This window comes from Natator depressus, chromosome 2 (genome assembly GCF_965152275.1).
Source record: "Natator depressus isolate rNatDep1 chromosome 2, rNatDep2.hap1, whole genome shotgun sequence".
Lineage (NCBI taxonomy): Eukaryota > Metazoa > Chordata > Testudines > Cheloniidae > Natator > Natator depressus.
The window spans coordinates 89,164,746-89,180,918 of NC_134235.1; the positions used below are offsets into that span (position 1 = coordinate 89,164,746).

At 37.6% G+C, this 16,173-nt stretch overlaps 1 protein-coding gene across 2 annotated transcripts in view; it reads right to left on the reverse strand.

Annotated features, from left to right (window-relative positions):
• CEP76 (centrosomal protein 76) overlaps nucleotides 1–16,173 on the reverse strand; it is a 44,629-nt gene that overhangs the window by 20,287 nt on the left and 8,169 nt on the right. For both annotated transcript variants that reach the window (XM_074943134.1, XM_074943135.1), the window contains exons 5-10: nucleotides 14,685–14,870; nucleotides 12,342–12,439; nucleotides 11,049–11,177; nucleotides 8,233–8,424; nucleotides 5,833–5,999; nucleotides 1,647–1,980 (exon numbers count right to left, since the gene is read on the reverse strand). In XM_074943134.1, the coding sequence (XP_074799235.1) occupies nucleotides 1,647–1,980; nucleotides 5,833–5,999; nucleotides 8,233–8,424; nucleotides 11,049–11,177; nucleotides 12,342–12,439; nucleotides 14,685–14,870 (1,106 nt within the window). The remainder of the gene's footprint in view (nucleotides 1–1,646; nucleotides 1,981–5,832; nucleotides 6,000–8,232; nucleotides 8,425–11,048; nucleotides 11,178–12,341; nucleotides 12,440–14,684; nucleotides 14,871–16,173) is intronic.

The window sequence follows — 16,173 nt, forward strand, 5'->3', positions numbered from 1 at the left end:
GCCAAACTCTAGACCCAACTGCCTCCTCCTCTGGGATCTACACCCCTTTCTGGGGTAATCCCGCTTCTCTCAAGGAGGAAAAGGGTGCCCAAAGGTGCTTTGCGGATGGTATTGTTGCTGCTGTTGGCCACTGATGTGGCGCCTCTGCACCGAGTGTATATACACCCCCCAAGGAACATAGGGTGGCCCTAGAATCCTTGAAGGAGTGCAAGGTCTCATCTGTCTTGTCCGAAAACAAAACCCGGTCGTGAAAGGGAAAAATCCTCTACGACCTGCTGCACATCGGGAACAATGCCCAAATTCTGCAGGGAAGAACATATGTGCAACCCAATTGGCACTGCTACTGAAGATCTCCAATCCCAGGCACACAGGACACTGCTGGACCTATAGTAGAGCACCCATAGGGACACTACTCGAAGAACCAGCGGCAGCACTCTCGCAACATGAGGGTGACCTCTAATCTGACACAGGCCTCTGTGCCGAAGCAGGCCACATGGCCTGTTCAAGTAGGTGATGCTTCATGTGAAGGTCCTTTGCCTGAGTACATTTAATGAACAATCTACAGCTCAAACACCGATCCTTGGTGTGGGCCTCACTCACACACAGCAAGCTCCATGTGTGAGGATCATTGTTGGGGGATCGCTCCCCAACACGATGGACAATGTTTAAACCCCAGTGAAGGCATCACAGGGGAATACTTAACTAAATATGACTAACACTAAGGGCACTATTAACTATATACTACTAGAAAAAAAACCCAAAACACTAAAATAGTGAGAGATTGTGATGTTTAGGCCACACAGAGATCAGACTCTAGCCACAGGCAATATGAAGGAACTGAGTTGGGAGACGGGAGGTGCCACCTCATGTAGCCAGGGGAGGGGCTGTGGCCATGAGACGCAAGTGCTGCCTCATTATGGGTACTGCTAGGCAAAATCTGTGGCTCTGATGTTCTGGGCGCATACACATCTAAGTGGAATACATGGCTTCATCTAGTCGAAGAACTAAAATCTTTCCAAACTATACTTCTGCACTGGCGAAACGTAACAGAGTTCTTCTAAAGTTAAAAAAAAGATGAGCCGAAGAGGGGCTTAAATCCAGGAACGCTATAGCGAGGAGGTTATATGTGGAACAAGGTGTAAATTTTTTTAATAAGTATTAGTCAAATTTTACAGAAATTAATGTGAAGACTTACGGGTATATCATAAAGACTAATCCCAAGTCTTTAGCAGATGTTTAAAGATTAAACTATTTAAACTAGCATTTCTTCAAAAATATATTGCATTTGCTTTTAAAAGGGCTTCTTCATACCCAATGCAGAAAAAAATCAACCCCAGCACATTACTGCACTATGAGAAAGGACAATACCAACCTTGGAAGGTACTGAGATATTTTTAATCTTGTAGAGTACTCAGACATTAGAGTGATTAAAAAACAAACAAATACAAATTTTTAAATTGCTTGATGCAATCTTCTCAAACAGTTTCTTTCAGTCACATACACTAAATAGTGGTGCAATGGTGACTGCTGGGAGCATGTACTGTAAACCAAAACGCCTCCCCCTCCAAGTTTTTAGACAAGTAGATACTAAAAACTTGATACCTCATTTATTTGGCATACCAATGAAAAACATTAAAGAACAGTACCTTTCTGTGTTCTGACACCAGCATTCTCAGCTGTAATTCTATCTCATTGCTTATTACCGCAGCATCTATTGTGGAAGCACAAAGAGGGGGGAAAGGAGGAAGTGAAGTTGTGGCCCCTGGAGAACACACAGATTTGATTGCTTCTCCACTCATTGGTTTCCATTTAGATTCATCATGCAGGTCGAACACACAGACTTCCACTGCATCGGAGGGCTGGCAATTCCCCAAGAACTTCTGATGATTAAAGACACATCCTACTGTTCGATAATGATACATTGGCTTGGGTTGTTCAACAAGTGGAGGGTCATCCGGATTGATAGGAGTGTGGATGTATCTAAAGAGCAAAAAGGTATGCTATTATATTAAGAATATTTTGAAGTAAATAAATGTTTACTTTATTGGGAGAGTGTTACAAGATATAAATATTTAGCTGGCATAGAAATACAGTGAGATTGTTTCACCAACCAAGAACCTTGCATCACAAATTACCTTTCTTAATTTAAATTTTGTCCCCCCGCCCTTTTTTAAAAATTTACATTAAAAGGTACTATGACCAAACTAACGTTTTCTTTTAATCTTATTGTAACGAGATGCTCCAAGATATCACTACTGTTTGCAGATGGAAGGTGTTTAAAACCAGCATGCGATCACATGAAATCCTACACTCTTGCTCCCGCTTCACCTTCACTGAACATTCTTACATAAACTTCCAGTCTGGGTAACAATCCATTTATTCATACTTGCATGAAATGTATCATTTGTTTAATTCATATTATGTAGTGCAGTCAGCTGATGAGCAACTGCTTCTCTTAAAGCTTCAAAGAGATCAGTCAGTGAATTAACGTTGCTGTGCCATTCTCTCACTTCAGTCATTTTGGAGGAGCATAGGATGCTCTGTATTTTAGAGTATGTAGGGTATATTTCTTAAAATCCTTCTTGTCCAATTGTTATGTGATATTGCATTGTTCAAGTAATACCACCTCCGGAGCAGAGAGATACATGTGCAAAATAAAAATACAAAAAAATAAAATAAAATAACGTAACTAGGGAGCACTCTTACTACTCACTGGTACTGTGTGAGCACTGGCCTTCCCCTCAACTGCACTCACCGCATTTGCTTTTTAAAGAAAAATGTCAAATTAACTACTTTTAAAGATATAGATAGATATTTTATTCTCTTTCCCTCTCCTTTTTTGTGTGGAACATAGGGCCTTCACCACTGCCTTTCCTGTTTGCTGGTCTCCTTAGCTTCTTCCTGTGTCATTCTGATTGCTTTCAGTTTTCCATGATATCTTTGGTCGACCCATCACCTCTTGCCCTGGGAGTTCCAGTCCAACACCTAACTTATTTAGTTTTTTCCTCCATTTATTTCACAGCAATCTCCATTTTCATTCTGTCCTATCAGTTTCTGTTTCATTCTTCTCCAGATTCTTTGTGATTTTTTTTTTCTGGCCATCTGGTATTGAGCATTTGTCTAAGGCAGCTGTTTATGGAAAATTGGAGTTTAGATTGTAAGGTTGATAAGTTTCCAAGTGTCAGCACCATATAATAAGACCGACTTCACAATTGTGTTAAATATTTAAAGTTTAGTTTGGAAGGCAAGAGTTACATTTCTCCAAATCATCCATAGAGTTAGAAAGGCATGTCTGGCTTGTGCTATTTTAGCTTTAAGGTCTTTGATTATTCCACATGTTGTACTAACAATGCTGCCAGGATGTGTGAAATATCGGATTTCTTCTAAGTCAGTCCCAGAAAATGTTATTGGTGTTTCTTGTGTGTTAATTCTCGTACTAATTTTCTCTGTGGTGATTTTCAACCCTACTAATGGTGCACAGGCCTGGAGATCACAGAGACATGCAAGCCAATACAAATGCATATGGAATAGCAAATTGATGTCATCTGCAAAATTAAGGTCCTCTAAACTATGTGAGAGTCTATTGTATGCCACTTGGGTGTTCTATGGTTTTTGTCATTAACCAATCACTACCAGTAAAAAGATCATGGATGACATAAGACATCCTTGTCCGATGCTCGCAATAACTTTGAATGCTTTAGTCACGTATTATTTGGCATTTCCTATTTTAATAGATGATCGGAACTGTGTACACAAATTTTTGAGGGATTCTATAGTGGCATAGCAACTTCCATCAAACTGTTCTGTCACTGTATCAAAGGGTTTGGAAATCAGTAAAATTCATATAAACTGGTGACTGTCATTTGATCAACAGTTCTATGATGATACATAGGTTTACTATGTGATCTATACATGATTTTTCCTGTCTGAATCGTTGCCTATTCTTATCACAACCTTGAATCTACCATTTTCTTTATTCTGGCTAGAATAATAAAAGTGTAAGTACCTTACCTGGGACAGACAGTAGTTGAATGCCCTTCCAGTTTTCACACTGACTGAGGTCTTCTTTCTTTGGAAGCTTCATATATGACCCTTTTTTCAAGGATTTCATATTTTTTCTTTTTTTATAATAAGCCCATCAAAACGTCCACTGGGTTCCTCAAGTCTGCCTTAAGGACCTCAATTACTATGTTATCTGGCCCCCGTGCCTTTCCACTTTTTAAACTGATTGACTGCTTTCTCTACTTCTACTCTCCTGATAGGTCCTAGCTCATCACCTATTTCTTCTTCTGTACTTGGGAAATTGGCCACTGGCTTGCCATTCAACTGTTGACTCAAGTACTTCCTCCATGTATTTAGTTCTTCTGAGGTCTTTGTTGTTAAGTTTCCCTCACTGTCTTGAACAGGTTGGTATTTGTTTTTCTTTCTGACAACTGTCTGATGATGTTGTACAGTGTCTTCGTGTCATTTTGGGCTGAAGTAGTCTATGCATCTGTTGCCATTTTATCTATAAAGTTTCATTTGCCTTTCCTAGCACTCCTTTTGGCCTCTTTTTGTTCTTTACAGCATATTTCTCCTGGAGTCACCGCATCTTGTGTTCTTGTTACTTTTTAGTTTATTTAATTTTGCATCTTCTGTTTTATACCATATACCCTCAGATAACCATTTGTTGTGATGTTTCTTCCTGAATGTCAGCACTCCTTCACATGTTTTAGTGAAAGTTTCTTTTACCTGTTTTCATTTGCTTTCTGCTGTCCATCATCTTCATCTTCAAGTACCTCGTATCTGTTTGCTAGCTTTTTGTGTTGTCATCTGTTTTAGCTTGGTGATGTTGTGATATAGACATCCTGTTATTCAGATCTCTTCTTTGTTCTTATTTCTGTTATCAATTTAGCTATCACTAGTGTGCAGTGCATTCCCCCATCTTCTAAAACGTCTTCATTTGTGCCCAACTGTAACTTGACCAATTTGGTTCCCTGTTGTGTGGTCTGGTTACCTCCAACTTACTTATGAATTATATGGTGTGAGAAGATAGTTCCTCCATTGACCAAGTCATTCATTCCACAAAAATCAGCAAACATTTCACCATTTTCGTTCACTTGAACAAAATCTTGTTTGAAGCAAGAAGTGCTGTGAGTTTGTTTTTTAAATGAATATTGAGCATTTGGAGGACTTTCCTCACTAGGTATTACTTGCAAAATAACTGCTGGTCCTAAACTATTTAAGCGTACCTCTTTAAGCAAAACATTCTAAATGCATAATGAGTTAAAGATCAGTCTGAGGCCAGAGCAGGCCAAAGTCAAAAAGTCAGAGTCCATTACCAAACTGAAAGCATGGGAGAGAACCAGGATTAGGATGGGACAGGGTCTTGCACCGGGCTCAGCAAGGGTCCTAAGCTGAAGACAGTAAACCAAGATCAGGGTCAGGAGCCAGACCAAAGTTGACAGATAAGAGTCTGGAATCCAGGAGACTCACAGCGAGCAGTGATGAGGAGGACAAAAAAGCACACTAGAGGTCTGCGTTGCTCAGACAACTCCCAGAAATGGCCTCCTGGTTAATATGGAGAGTGCCAGCCAATCATGTAATCATGGAGGGCTGTTCTCATGCCCCTTAGAGCAGGACTTCCTGCAGGGCTTAACCTCTCAGTACTTCTGGGTGGCAACTCTTCCGGGGCTCCTGGCTGTGATAAGGAAATGGCATTTGCCTCAGACCCGGCAGCGCCTTGTTCTAGTGCCACAGGTTTTTACACAGACCCAAAAGATGGGTAACATAATCTATGTTTGGAAAATACATTTTACATTATCTTAATTCCCCTAAACTCATTTTACTCACCTGTGTCCCGTTAAACTCTCCCAAAAAGTGACGGTTCCATCAGTCCCACAAGTCATTACCCATGTGTGAGGGACTCCTTTTGCTTTTGTTCCTACACAAACAAAGGCTTCCAATCCATATCCAAGGAGAAGGCTACACAGAAGGTTAGCATGATCTTCACAGTCACCCTAGATAACAAATATATTTTTTATTAACCACATGAACACATATTGCAGTAATTTTTAAGTCTTCTAGTCACGATGCCCCAAGCCTTTTATTAAAAATAATTTATCTACAAAAAGAGCACAGCAGAACAATAGTAGGTATTTTTAAAAATGAGCAATGTGTGTGTTATCAAGTATCTTGCAATTCTTTTGTGAATATATTACTCATAGAAAATGGCAGGTTTGACAACCATGAAGACTGTACTACCCAGAGGACAGGTACAGCAAAGAAATAGTATGAAACAATCCATACATACAATACTCACTCGAGGGCAAGTTCATGCATTAACCTGCCAGTGTGCCTCAGCTGCATCCCAGAAGCAATATTTCTAAGGGGCATGAGATACGTGCCACTTTCCATCCCCGTTATATTTTCATCCTCTCAGAGGAGACTGACAGTTTTATTTGTGGTGGTTTCATCATGTGGACACCTGACCACTAGGAACTTGACTGAGATCTCCAACTCATTTCACAGACAAACTTATTATTCTGTTCTGGTGGCCTGTTAAATCTCTCCACCTGACAAGTCTCTTAGTTCTCTGTGAGGTATTGCTCCATTTCCTCTAAGAGAGACTAAAAAACGCCCCCAAAAATAAAAACAAAATTTCATTTTGAACTGAAACAATCATTGTGATGCAATGTTTAAGAAAACTTTTGTTCTGTGTCTTGAATCACACTCTGGGTATGAGTATTATTCAAGAATATTTCTACTTATTTTATTTTAGAGCGACTTTAAATCAAAACAGGATCTGGAAGAACATCAACACAGGAAGCAGTCCTCTTAAATAGTAAAGGTACAAAAATCAGGCAAGTATCTGCTGGAAATATAACAAAAGCTCTATTGCATTATCACACACTTAAGGTAATAATTAAGCCAATTACAAAACAATTTGGAAAAAAAAAGAGAAAAGTTTTAGATTTTATTTCTCAAGTTTTTTTTAAGATCATTAAGCATTTTTTTTTTTAAATCTCAATAATGGTTAAAAGAAAATTAATGCAGCTAAATACAGCTCTCAACTACAAAAGAACATCTTTCAGAAGTTGTAAAGCAATTCTTTGAATTATATACCGAATAATTCCAAGAATGAATTAAATACTGAAAGTGATCTCAGATATCCTGAAGTCAGCTGAGATTTTATAAAACTGTGACTCAATATTACGTCAGAGTTTTGCATTTCTCAAACAAAAACATATGGTTTCCAAATTTTTACAAAAAAGATCAGAAGTTGTTTTCCTTAAAATACATCTATTCTCACCTCTAAGAAAAAAGTTTTCCAAAAGTACTGCATGAAGCATAACACTCCAGTACAGACAATGAGTCTTTTCAGGAAAATTGAATACTGCATTCCTCAATTATTCTAATGATGTTGTATGTTTTGCTAAATTTATTATTTTATACCCTGAAGAGGTTTCAATGCTAATGTAAAACCCCCTAAAAAGCACTTACTGAAAGCAGTGTTGGTGAGTCTATAAAGCCCACACCTGATATTAGGGGTCATTACGATGTTGAAGGATAAAAAATTAAACCAAGATTCTATCCAGTTGTGCTCATTAAAGATCCCATGGACCTTTCATAGGAATAGTGTAATATTCTAATTCTAATATTCAAATTTTAAAATGTGGGAAACTACATTTGCCTATTTAAATTCTGTCTGCAGTTTCAGTTGGCTATGGTATTCTGCACTTCCTATGATAAACATACAGGTGTAATTGTTTTTTATGGTTTAACCCTTCAGAGGTGGCAGCACTTTAGTGGTGGTGGGGGGTGGTGGTCTACAGAAGATTCTTGCTTCTCTTTGTTGCATTCTGTGATTATTCGTGATGAAAGAAGATATTTATTCAGATATACAGTAGATGCAATCCATAAACTGTACAGTCCCTACTCGTCTAATGTACGTTGTGAAAATTGAAAAAGATTTGTTTCCAACCTGTTTATAGCATATCCCCCCTCAAAAAGAGAGGCTTGTAAGACTTTTCACCTTTCTATCGATCATTCAAAACATTCCTTGCCTATTGTTTAATGTATATGTCATGATATGAAAAATACATGATAGGCACGGGTTATCATTTGTAATTTAGAACATATCCCCTTTGAAATAGAGTTTAATGTGTATATTTTTCAACGTATAAAATATTAGTCACTTTAAATAATTAAAAATATAGCACTGCAGTTACACAAAGGAATATCTCATTATACCTTATTTCTACACAGAAAAGCCAGAAGGGTGCACCACTGTTCTTGTTTACCACCACCTCCTCCAATGACAGGGGCTCTTTCATAACCAAGGACATTAACAAATCTTGCAGCTTGCCTGGGTGTGTCCAGCAACCGGCCTGCTCGAAGCGGTCTGACATATGAACATACTGGACGGTTTATCCCATTTTCATCCTGAACATTAAAAAAAATTGTGATGAATGGGGATTAACCAAAGTTCCATGTGAAAACAAAATGCCATCAATCTTTTCTGGGAATGAACAGCTGCACAGCAAGATGAAACCTGTGTGTAGCTAACTCTGATCTTTTGCTTTAAAAGTAGAAGTCATTTAAAAAAAAATTCTTTGATTTGCTTTTCTTTTGTTTTTAATGCCCTTTTAAAAGCAAAGTAAACAATATTAAAAGGAAAAATTAAAATTAAGTGAATTTAGCCTTGGTTAAAAAGTGCCAGATTGACAACAGATAGTCCTTGAATCCATAGAACAGACACAACAAGGTAGTAGCAGTACTAGCTTCAACTTCATCCTCCCCTTCTAGGAATGAGAAGTCGCTCAGCGAATCTTTGACAGCTCTGCTGAGATTGGTAACAAGGGGGTTAATTTTATTTATAAAGCGCACCCACTCCAGAGTAACTCAGGGTGCCACACAGGCAACTGCATAAAATTATAAAATCTTTTCATTAAGTATCATATAATGTAAAATGCAAAGACAAAAAATATTAAAACTAAAGAGGTCAGAAGTTCCTGCATAAAAGACAAAAAAGGTCCTGACAGTAAACATTCACCAGCTCACTTTAGAGACCTATTTAACATGGTCACATGGCAATAAACCTTTAGGTTACTGCCAACCAGGGCTGGATTTGAGCTACGGATATACATCCTAATTCCAATGCCTCCCACAATATTTCAAGGTAAAATATATCGTTTCATCATTATTTTTATGCATATTGGGGTTATTTTAATTCATACAAAATCAAGTAGATACTAATAATTCTTAGATATTCCTCAACATCTCCAAGAAATCAGAATGAGAAGAAGATTCTGAAAGATCTCCTATCAGGTTATGAGGAATGCCTGCAGCATCAGCTTCTTCATAATTTTAAGACCATTTCAAGCAGTATAAAAGTTCACTTTTACCACTGCAATATCACATGGTCAAGCAAAACTAGTAGTAAGTTACACAGGTCACGCTAATAAAACCTTTTAACATACATATTCTGTATAATGTACACTAACTTCTCACTTAATGTTGTAATTATGTTCCAGAAAAATGCAACTTTAAGTGAAATGATGTTAAACGAATCCAATTTTCCCATAAGTTTTAATGTAAATGTGGGGGGTTAGGTTCCAAGGAAATTCTGGGGGGGCAGACAAAAGGCATTATACTATACAATACTGTACTGTGGTTGGGAAGTGCCCCTGGTTTACCCCACACAGTCATAGCCCGCTGCAGGCAAGGATGCTAGGAAGCACCTTCACAGCAGCAGTGGCAGCTTACCTGGAGAAGAACAGGAGCCGACTTTGCTGGGGGATGCTCCAGGCCCACGTCTTCCCGTCACCACTCCACTCCAGGCCCACCTCTTCCCACCCCCAATACACCTCCTCTCCAGAGCACGCTGCATCCCCACTCCTTCCCCGTCCCCAGAAAGTCCTAAGCGCTGCCAAACAGCTGTTTGGCAGGCTTAGGACTTTCTGGGGGGGAAGGAAGAGCAGAGACGCGTTGCTTCCCCACTCTTCCCCCTCCCTCCCAGCGCTTCCCTGCTGCCAAACAGCTGTTTGGCAGTGCTTAGGACTTTCTGGGAGGGAGGGGGAGGAGTGGAGAAGAGGAACTTGTGCAATGCTCCCTTGTAAAGTCACTGCTCTTCCACAAAACCTTACATGCAGTGTACAGAGCAGGCAGCCAAACGATGATATAAGGGAGCATTGCACAACTTTAAAACGAGCATGTTCCCTAATTGAGCAGCGACGTAACTTTGAAACAACATTAAGCAGGAGGACATTAAGTGAGGAATTACTGTATGCACCACATGGATTACAGAAAGTGTATTCTAGGAATAGAAGTTTTTAGTTTCTTTTATTTAGGCTTGCAGCTTCACGAGATAATGGACTTCAAAGATGTGAGATGTTTGTGTTCAGGCCTTGGTCAGATATAACTTTCGGGAGGGAAATCCATATTTGGGTGGAGGAGAAAATATTTCTCTGGCAGATTGGCTTAAGAGAAGTGGCAGCTGTTTGAAGCTCATCAGAATTCTGAACGAGATGAAATAGTAGGCAGAGGGCAGGCAGCCATAACTCAGCCATGACTTACATTTATATACTTCCGTGTTACATATGTGGAGGTGGTAACCATATGATAAATAAGTTCACCATGCAACTTTGACTCTCTCTCTCTCTCATCTTCTCTATCTATCTCTACTGGGATTTATTCTAACATTATTAAACTCTGAGCCGCTTCAATAAAACAGTCCCATGATAATTTTTAAAACTCTAAAATAGTCTTAAAAGTTGTTCCGTAAGGCATCTGGCATATATAGATTACATGATGTTTCAGTGTGGCATAAGAACTTGTTTGGAATGACCTGCATAAATCACTTTAGGTTTTGCCACTTGTAAGTAATGCAGAAATCTCAAATTCATAAGGATGAAATTTTATATCACATCGAAACATGTATTCTGTACCTAGAAATATACACTCTTATGCAAAATAGGTTACTTATACCTGTCGTTTGTACGTACAATTAAAATACCTTAAATTGGGAGTAGAGCAGATACTTGAATCTTTTAGAAGAATTCACAAACCTGTGCAAAAATCTTTACCAGCCTTGTGTTGTGTGAAGGCCTGATCTGCAAGTATTCTCTCCACCACTGCTTAGCATACACAAGAAACAAACGCTCTTTTTCTGCTGTTTTCTGCCGTTCTAAGGCAAGCTACAGTAAAAATAAATGTATTTAACTTTAATATTCCTGATATACATTAATGCTATGAGAGAAAATTCTAAACTGTTAACAGTCACCACAGTAAGCAGTGGGAGCATCAAATCTTTTCATTCTTAAAAATAAATAAATAAATAAATAAAGCAGCTTAGTATTTAAAATAATACTTATACAAGTGCTGAAAGTAATCTTATTTAGGGTTTGAAATATTTCCTAAAAACTAATGAAAACATAGTGTTATACTTCTTATTTGGATGCTAACACATCAAAGAGCTAGTAGATTTGTCATCAGTGTTGTGCGTCTTATTAATGAAAATGGAGGACAACCTCTCTGAGTCTTCATATTAATATTTACTGGCTTTCATCATGAGGGGAAAGGTAGTAAGAAGACAAACACATATGTCATGTATACAAGGAAAAGAAATGCACTGAAGCTACCTTATTTTGCTGCTTAAAGGTGATTAAATTAGGTTTAAAGGATAAAACGTACATGGTGATGTAATTTGAAATAAAATTGTGAATGATCTTTTTTTTAAAATTACAAAGAAGAAACAGCTCCTTATAGGGATTTTTTAGATGTATATAATTGTTCAACATGAATATTCTTCAAGACAATTTAAAAATCCAATGTCAGAGAAAAATACTTTGTATACGTCTAGTGAAAGACTCAAGGAGCTCAGTTTATTTAGTTTAACAAAAAGAAGGTTAAGGAGTGATTTGATTACAGTCTATAAGTACCTACATAGAGAACAAATATTTGAAAATGGGCTCTTCAATTTAACAGAGGACGACATAACCCAACTCAACAGCTAGAAATGGAAGCTAGACAAATTCAGACTGGAAATAAGGGGTAAATTTTTAACAGCAATGGTAATTAACCATTGCAACAGTTTGCCAAGGGTCATGGTGAATTCTCCATCACTGGAAATTTTAAAATCAAGATTAGATGCTTTTCAAAAGAGATATGCTCTAGGCATTCTTTTGGGGAAGCTCTCTAGCCAGTGTTACACAGAAAGTCAGATTACATGATGACAATGGTCCCTCCTGGCCTTGGAATCTACGAATCTATGTATCAATACATCTGAAATCTGACAGCTGGGTGAATTTACAAACAAAACAAAACAAAAACACTCGCCGTACAAATTATGAATTACTTACTTGAGTATTAACTATTTCCTGGGACAGTGTCTTATTTGGCTGTGGGTACATCTCAAGTTTGATATTTAGGACTCCAACAGAAACCTTTGATTCTGTACCTTTGAACAAAAATACTGCTTGATCAATTCACTGAGAATTTCAGAGGCATCTATGACATATAGATCAGTCAACCAAGAATGAACACAAAAAAGTTAAATAATTTAAAAAAAAATTATCTATCCATTTTAATTCTGAAAAGAAAGATGCAAGTTTTTCTTACGATCATATTAGATTGATGCTTAAATATTTGTGTACTTTATTATATGTATGACAGCAGCATCTTGAGGCCCCAATCAAGGATAAGGGACCCACTACATTAAGTACTGTACAAAAAAAAGATTTAAAATTCCCCCACAAAAAACTGACAGTCATTGCCCCAGAGATCTCACAATTTAGGATTATGACCTGATGTTAACAGGTGTAAGAAAAATATTTCAAAGAGGATGAGGCAACAGTGAAATTAGCAACATAAGCAACAGTATCAGCCAGCTATTTGTCTAGCTCAGGGGTTCTCAAACAGGGGGTCACAAGGTTATTACATGGGGGGGGTCGCAAACCCCACTTCACCTCCAGCATTTATAATAGTGTTAAATATATAAAAAAAAAAAGTGTTTTTAATTTATAAGCGGGGGGGTTGCACTCAGAGGCTTGCTATGTGAAAGGGGTCATCAGTACAAAAGTTTGAGAACCACTGGTCTAGCTACATCAAATGGCAGCATCTACAAAATACATCACAACACAGGTAAGACTTAAGGGGAGTTTGAAAGAGGACGAGATAGTGGTTTTATAGATTTTAATGCTTTAACTGAACGAACAAGTAGAAAAAAAATCACAGGAGTTTTTCCATTAATAACTAAAAATGATTTAAATCCTTACACTCAAATGGTTTGCGTGTACTTGTCAGACCCTATTCTACCCAAGTCTGTGGTTGTGTGTTAAACTTCTTGAATAATCTCATTTTGTCAGTGAGCTATTTGGTTCTTTTTATTTAATTTTAAAAAATCCACAAAAGTATTGAAGGTAATATAAACAATGGTGTGGTCATAGTAGGGTTGTTTTTCCTTAAACAAGCTTCATGTCAGGGTTTTACTCCTTGTACATCAACACTGGACTAATCCATCAAAAAAAAAAAAAAAAAAAAAAAAAGCAATTATTTTTTTAAATTGGCACTTATGTAATACCAAAAATGTTCAAAATACTTCAAAAACAGTAATTATTTAATCCTCACAACAGTATTCTAAAATATGTAGACAAGTTGTTCCTGTTTTACAGATGTAGCAATTGTGACAGAAAACACTCAAGTGACCTACCCAAGAGTAAAAAGTGAGTCTATTGCAGAGCTAGGATTAGGAGTCAAAGATCTTCTTCCACCTATCCATGTCTGGTCCATTAAACTATAGTGCCTCAAGAATTAAAAGTTCCATCCCAATTTGGAAAAAAATCATGTATTAAAGCTACGCTTAATGATAAACCTATACATTTAAAACTGAACTACTATCTTAGAAGCAACATGCTTTATTCAATCATGGTAACATATAGAACTGAGAGCCTAACACTGTGCTCTCTGTGGCTAGTTTTAAAACTGCTATTCAGAACTCTGAACAGCAATGAAATTGTGAAGAATGTCAGTTTCACGCCAGTGATGCTCTGGAGGGCTATGAGCAGAAGAGGCAGACAGGGAAATATTCACCCATAAAAAGGGAGCAAACACAAAGGCTGACAGGTGGAGTCCAGAGACTTCTTTCCTCCTCACCCCTTGCAGTAGTCAGGAAGCTCTAGAGAAGGTAAATAGAAAGAGCCTTCTCCCTTCCATTTGCTGTGGGAGTTGGAATTTCAGATTTAACATAGCTACTAGCTAGAAGCTGACAAAATATGAAGCCCCTATCCAGGGTTCAAGGACAGCACCTTGGTAAAAATCCAGCTTCCTCCCTTTTCACAATAAGTGGAAATGTGCTTCTCAGCAGGCTGACCCTAGAACTTCCTGGTGGTGGATCAGCCTCATCTTTTGGATCTGTCTGGTTAGGTGGTCTTGCCTGGTTATTTATTTAAGCTCTTTAGAATACAAACAGAGGGGAGGTCCCACCTCATAATTTCTCCAATCATAGAAGCAAATTTGGAATATTTTGTATATTAGATGACTGTAAAGAAGAATCTGATTACAGGTATCCCATGTAATTTATTGGGAGATATTATTCTATGTTAGTTAGCCAAATGACGAAGCCATATTGTAAATACTGGTTTCAGCCACAAGCAATTTTTATACAATATTTAGTTTGCCATTATAGCTGAAGTGTTTAATCTTACCTACACCCAGAAGTTCTACAGCAACATTTGTTACTCTGTTCTCTGCACCAAGGACTGACCGCCATTCCAAGAAATAGGATGCCACTAATGTGGTCTCACCAAATGTGTCAGTTTTGATCAGAACCATATGCACTGGATCACATATTGATAACATAGTGGTTGAATCCACCATCTTACTTCCGTCACCTGCCATTATTAGACCAATACAAAATAACAAGGACATTACTTCAATCACAATATCGTCATTACAAATGCTCCCCACTAAAATTGCTTTAAAAGAACACACAGTTACATCCTCTAACACTTTGTTTTAAATTACTGAGTAAGTTAGAAAGCAATCAGTTCTGGCCACTCATCTCCCCCAATCTCAAAAGAAGATATAGGAGAAATAGAAGGGGTTCAGAAACAAATTATGACAGAGGCATGGAAAGACTTCTATATGAGGAAAGACTGAAAATATTAGGGTTGTTTAGTTTACAAAGGTGACAAATGGAAGGGGCCAAGATGCAAGTACGGAGAATAATGACTGTTCGAAGGAAATTAAACTTTTTGACACTCTTATTTGGCCCTTCTAATAATACAACAACCATGAGACATTCAGTTAAATGAAAAGGTAACAAATTTAAAACTGATAAAAGGAAATACTGAGTTTTTTTTAAAACCACGATGCATACTTAGCCCGTGGAACTCATTACCACAAGACACATTTGAGGAAAGCTCTTAATAAATTTTTTTTAAAAAGATAGGTATTTAATGAGAATATCCTCAATTATATTAGCTGGGATACTTTAAAAAATAAATAAATATAACCCATCACACTTCAGGGCACAAGCCAACTACTAACTGACAGCAGTTAGAAAGAAACTTCCCCTATGGTCAGGTTATTCCATAATAATCTTGTGTGGGCTTTCTAATACCAGATGCTTCAAAAGAAGGTAACGTCGGCGAGCCATTGATCTGATGTGGTACAACAACTCTTACATTCCTAGGTTCTCATTTATACCACTGTATGCATGAATGTGGAATCTTCATCTGCTGTTTTACTATCTGACTAATTTAACAAAAGAACTATACATTATTTTGGTACAATATAAAAATCACTGATAGGGCCTTCTAATATTTTCAGTAGGACAATGGAATATATGTCTAGTCTGAGTGAGTGGCTACAAGACTTCTAGCCTTGAACTATGCAGCCAAGGCACAGCTATATTCCAGCATGACATACATCCTGTTTCATCTTGTTAATTCAATTCAAATATTTGGGAGGTTTACAACATGGTAATAATCTTGCCCATTAAACTCCTTTTTCAACATATTTTGACTGTTTTTCCTAAGTTAATATATTCTCTCTCTATCCCTTTAGGAAAGGAATTGGCATTATTGTACCAAAGCCTACAGCCAACAATAGATGTGGCAGTGGCCACCATCTATATTGACGAGCTAATATTATTAACAACCTCTAATGTAATCTAATCCATCTACATGTTTT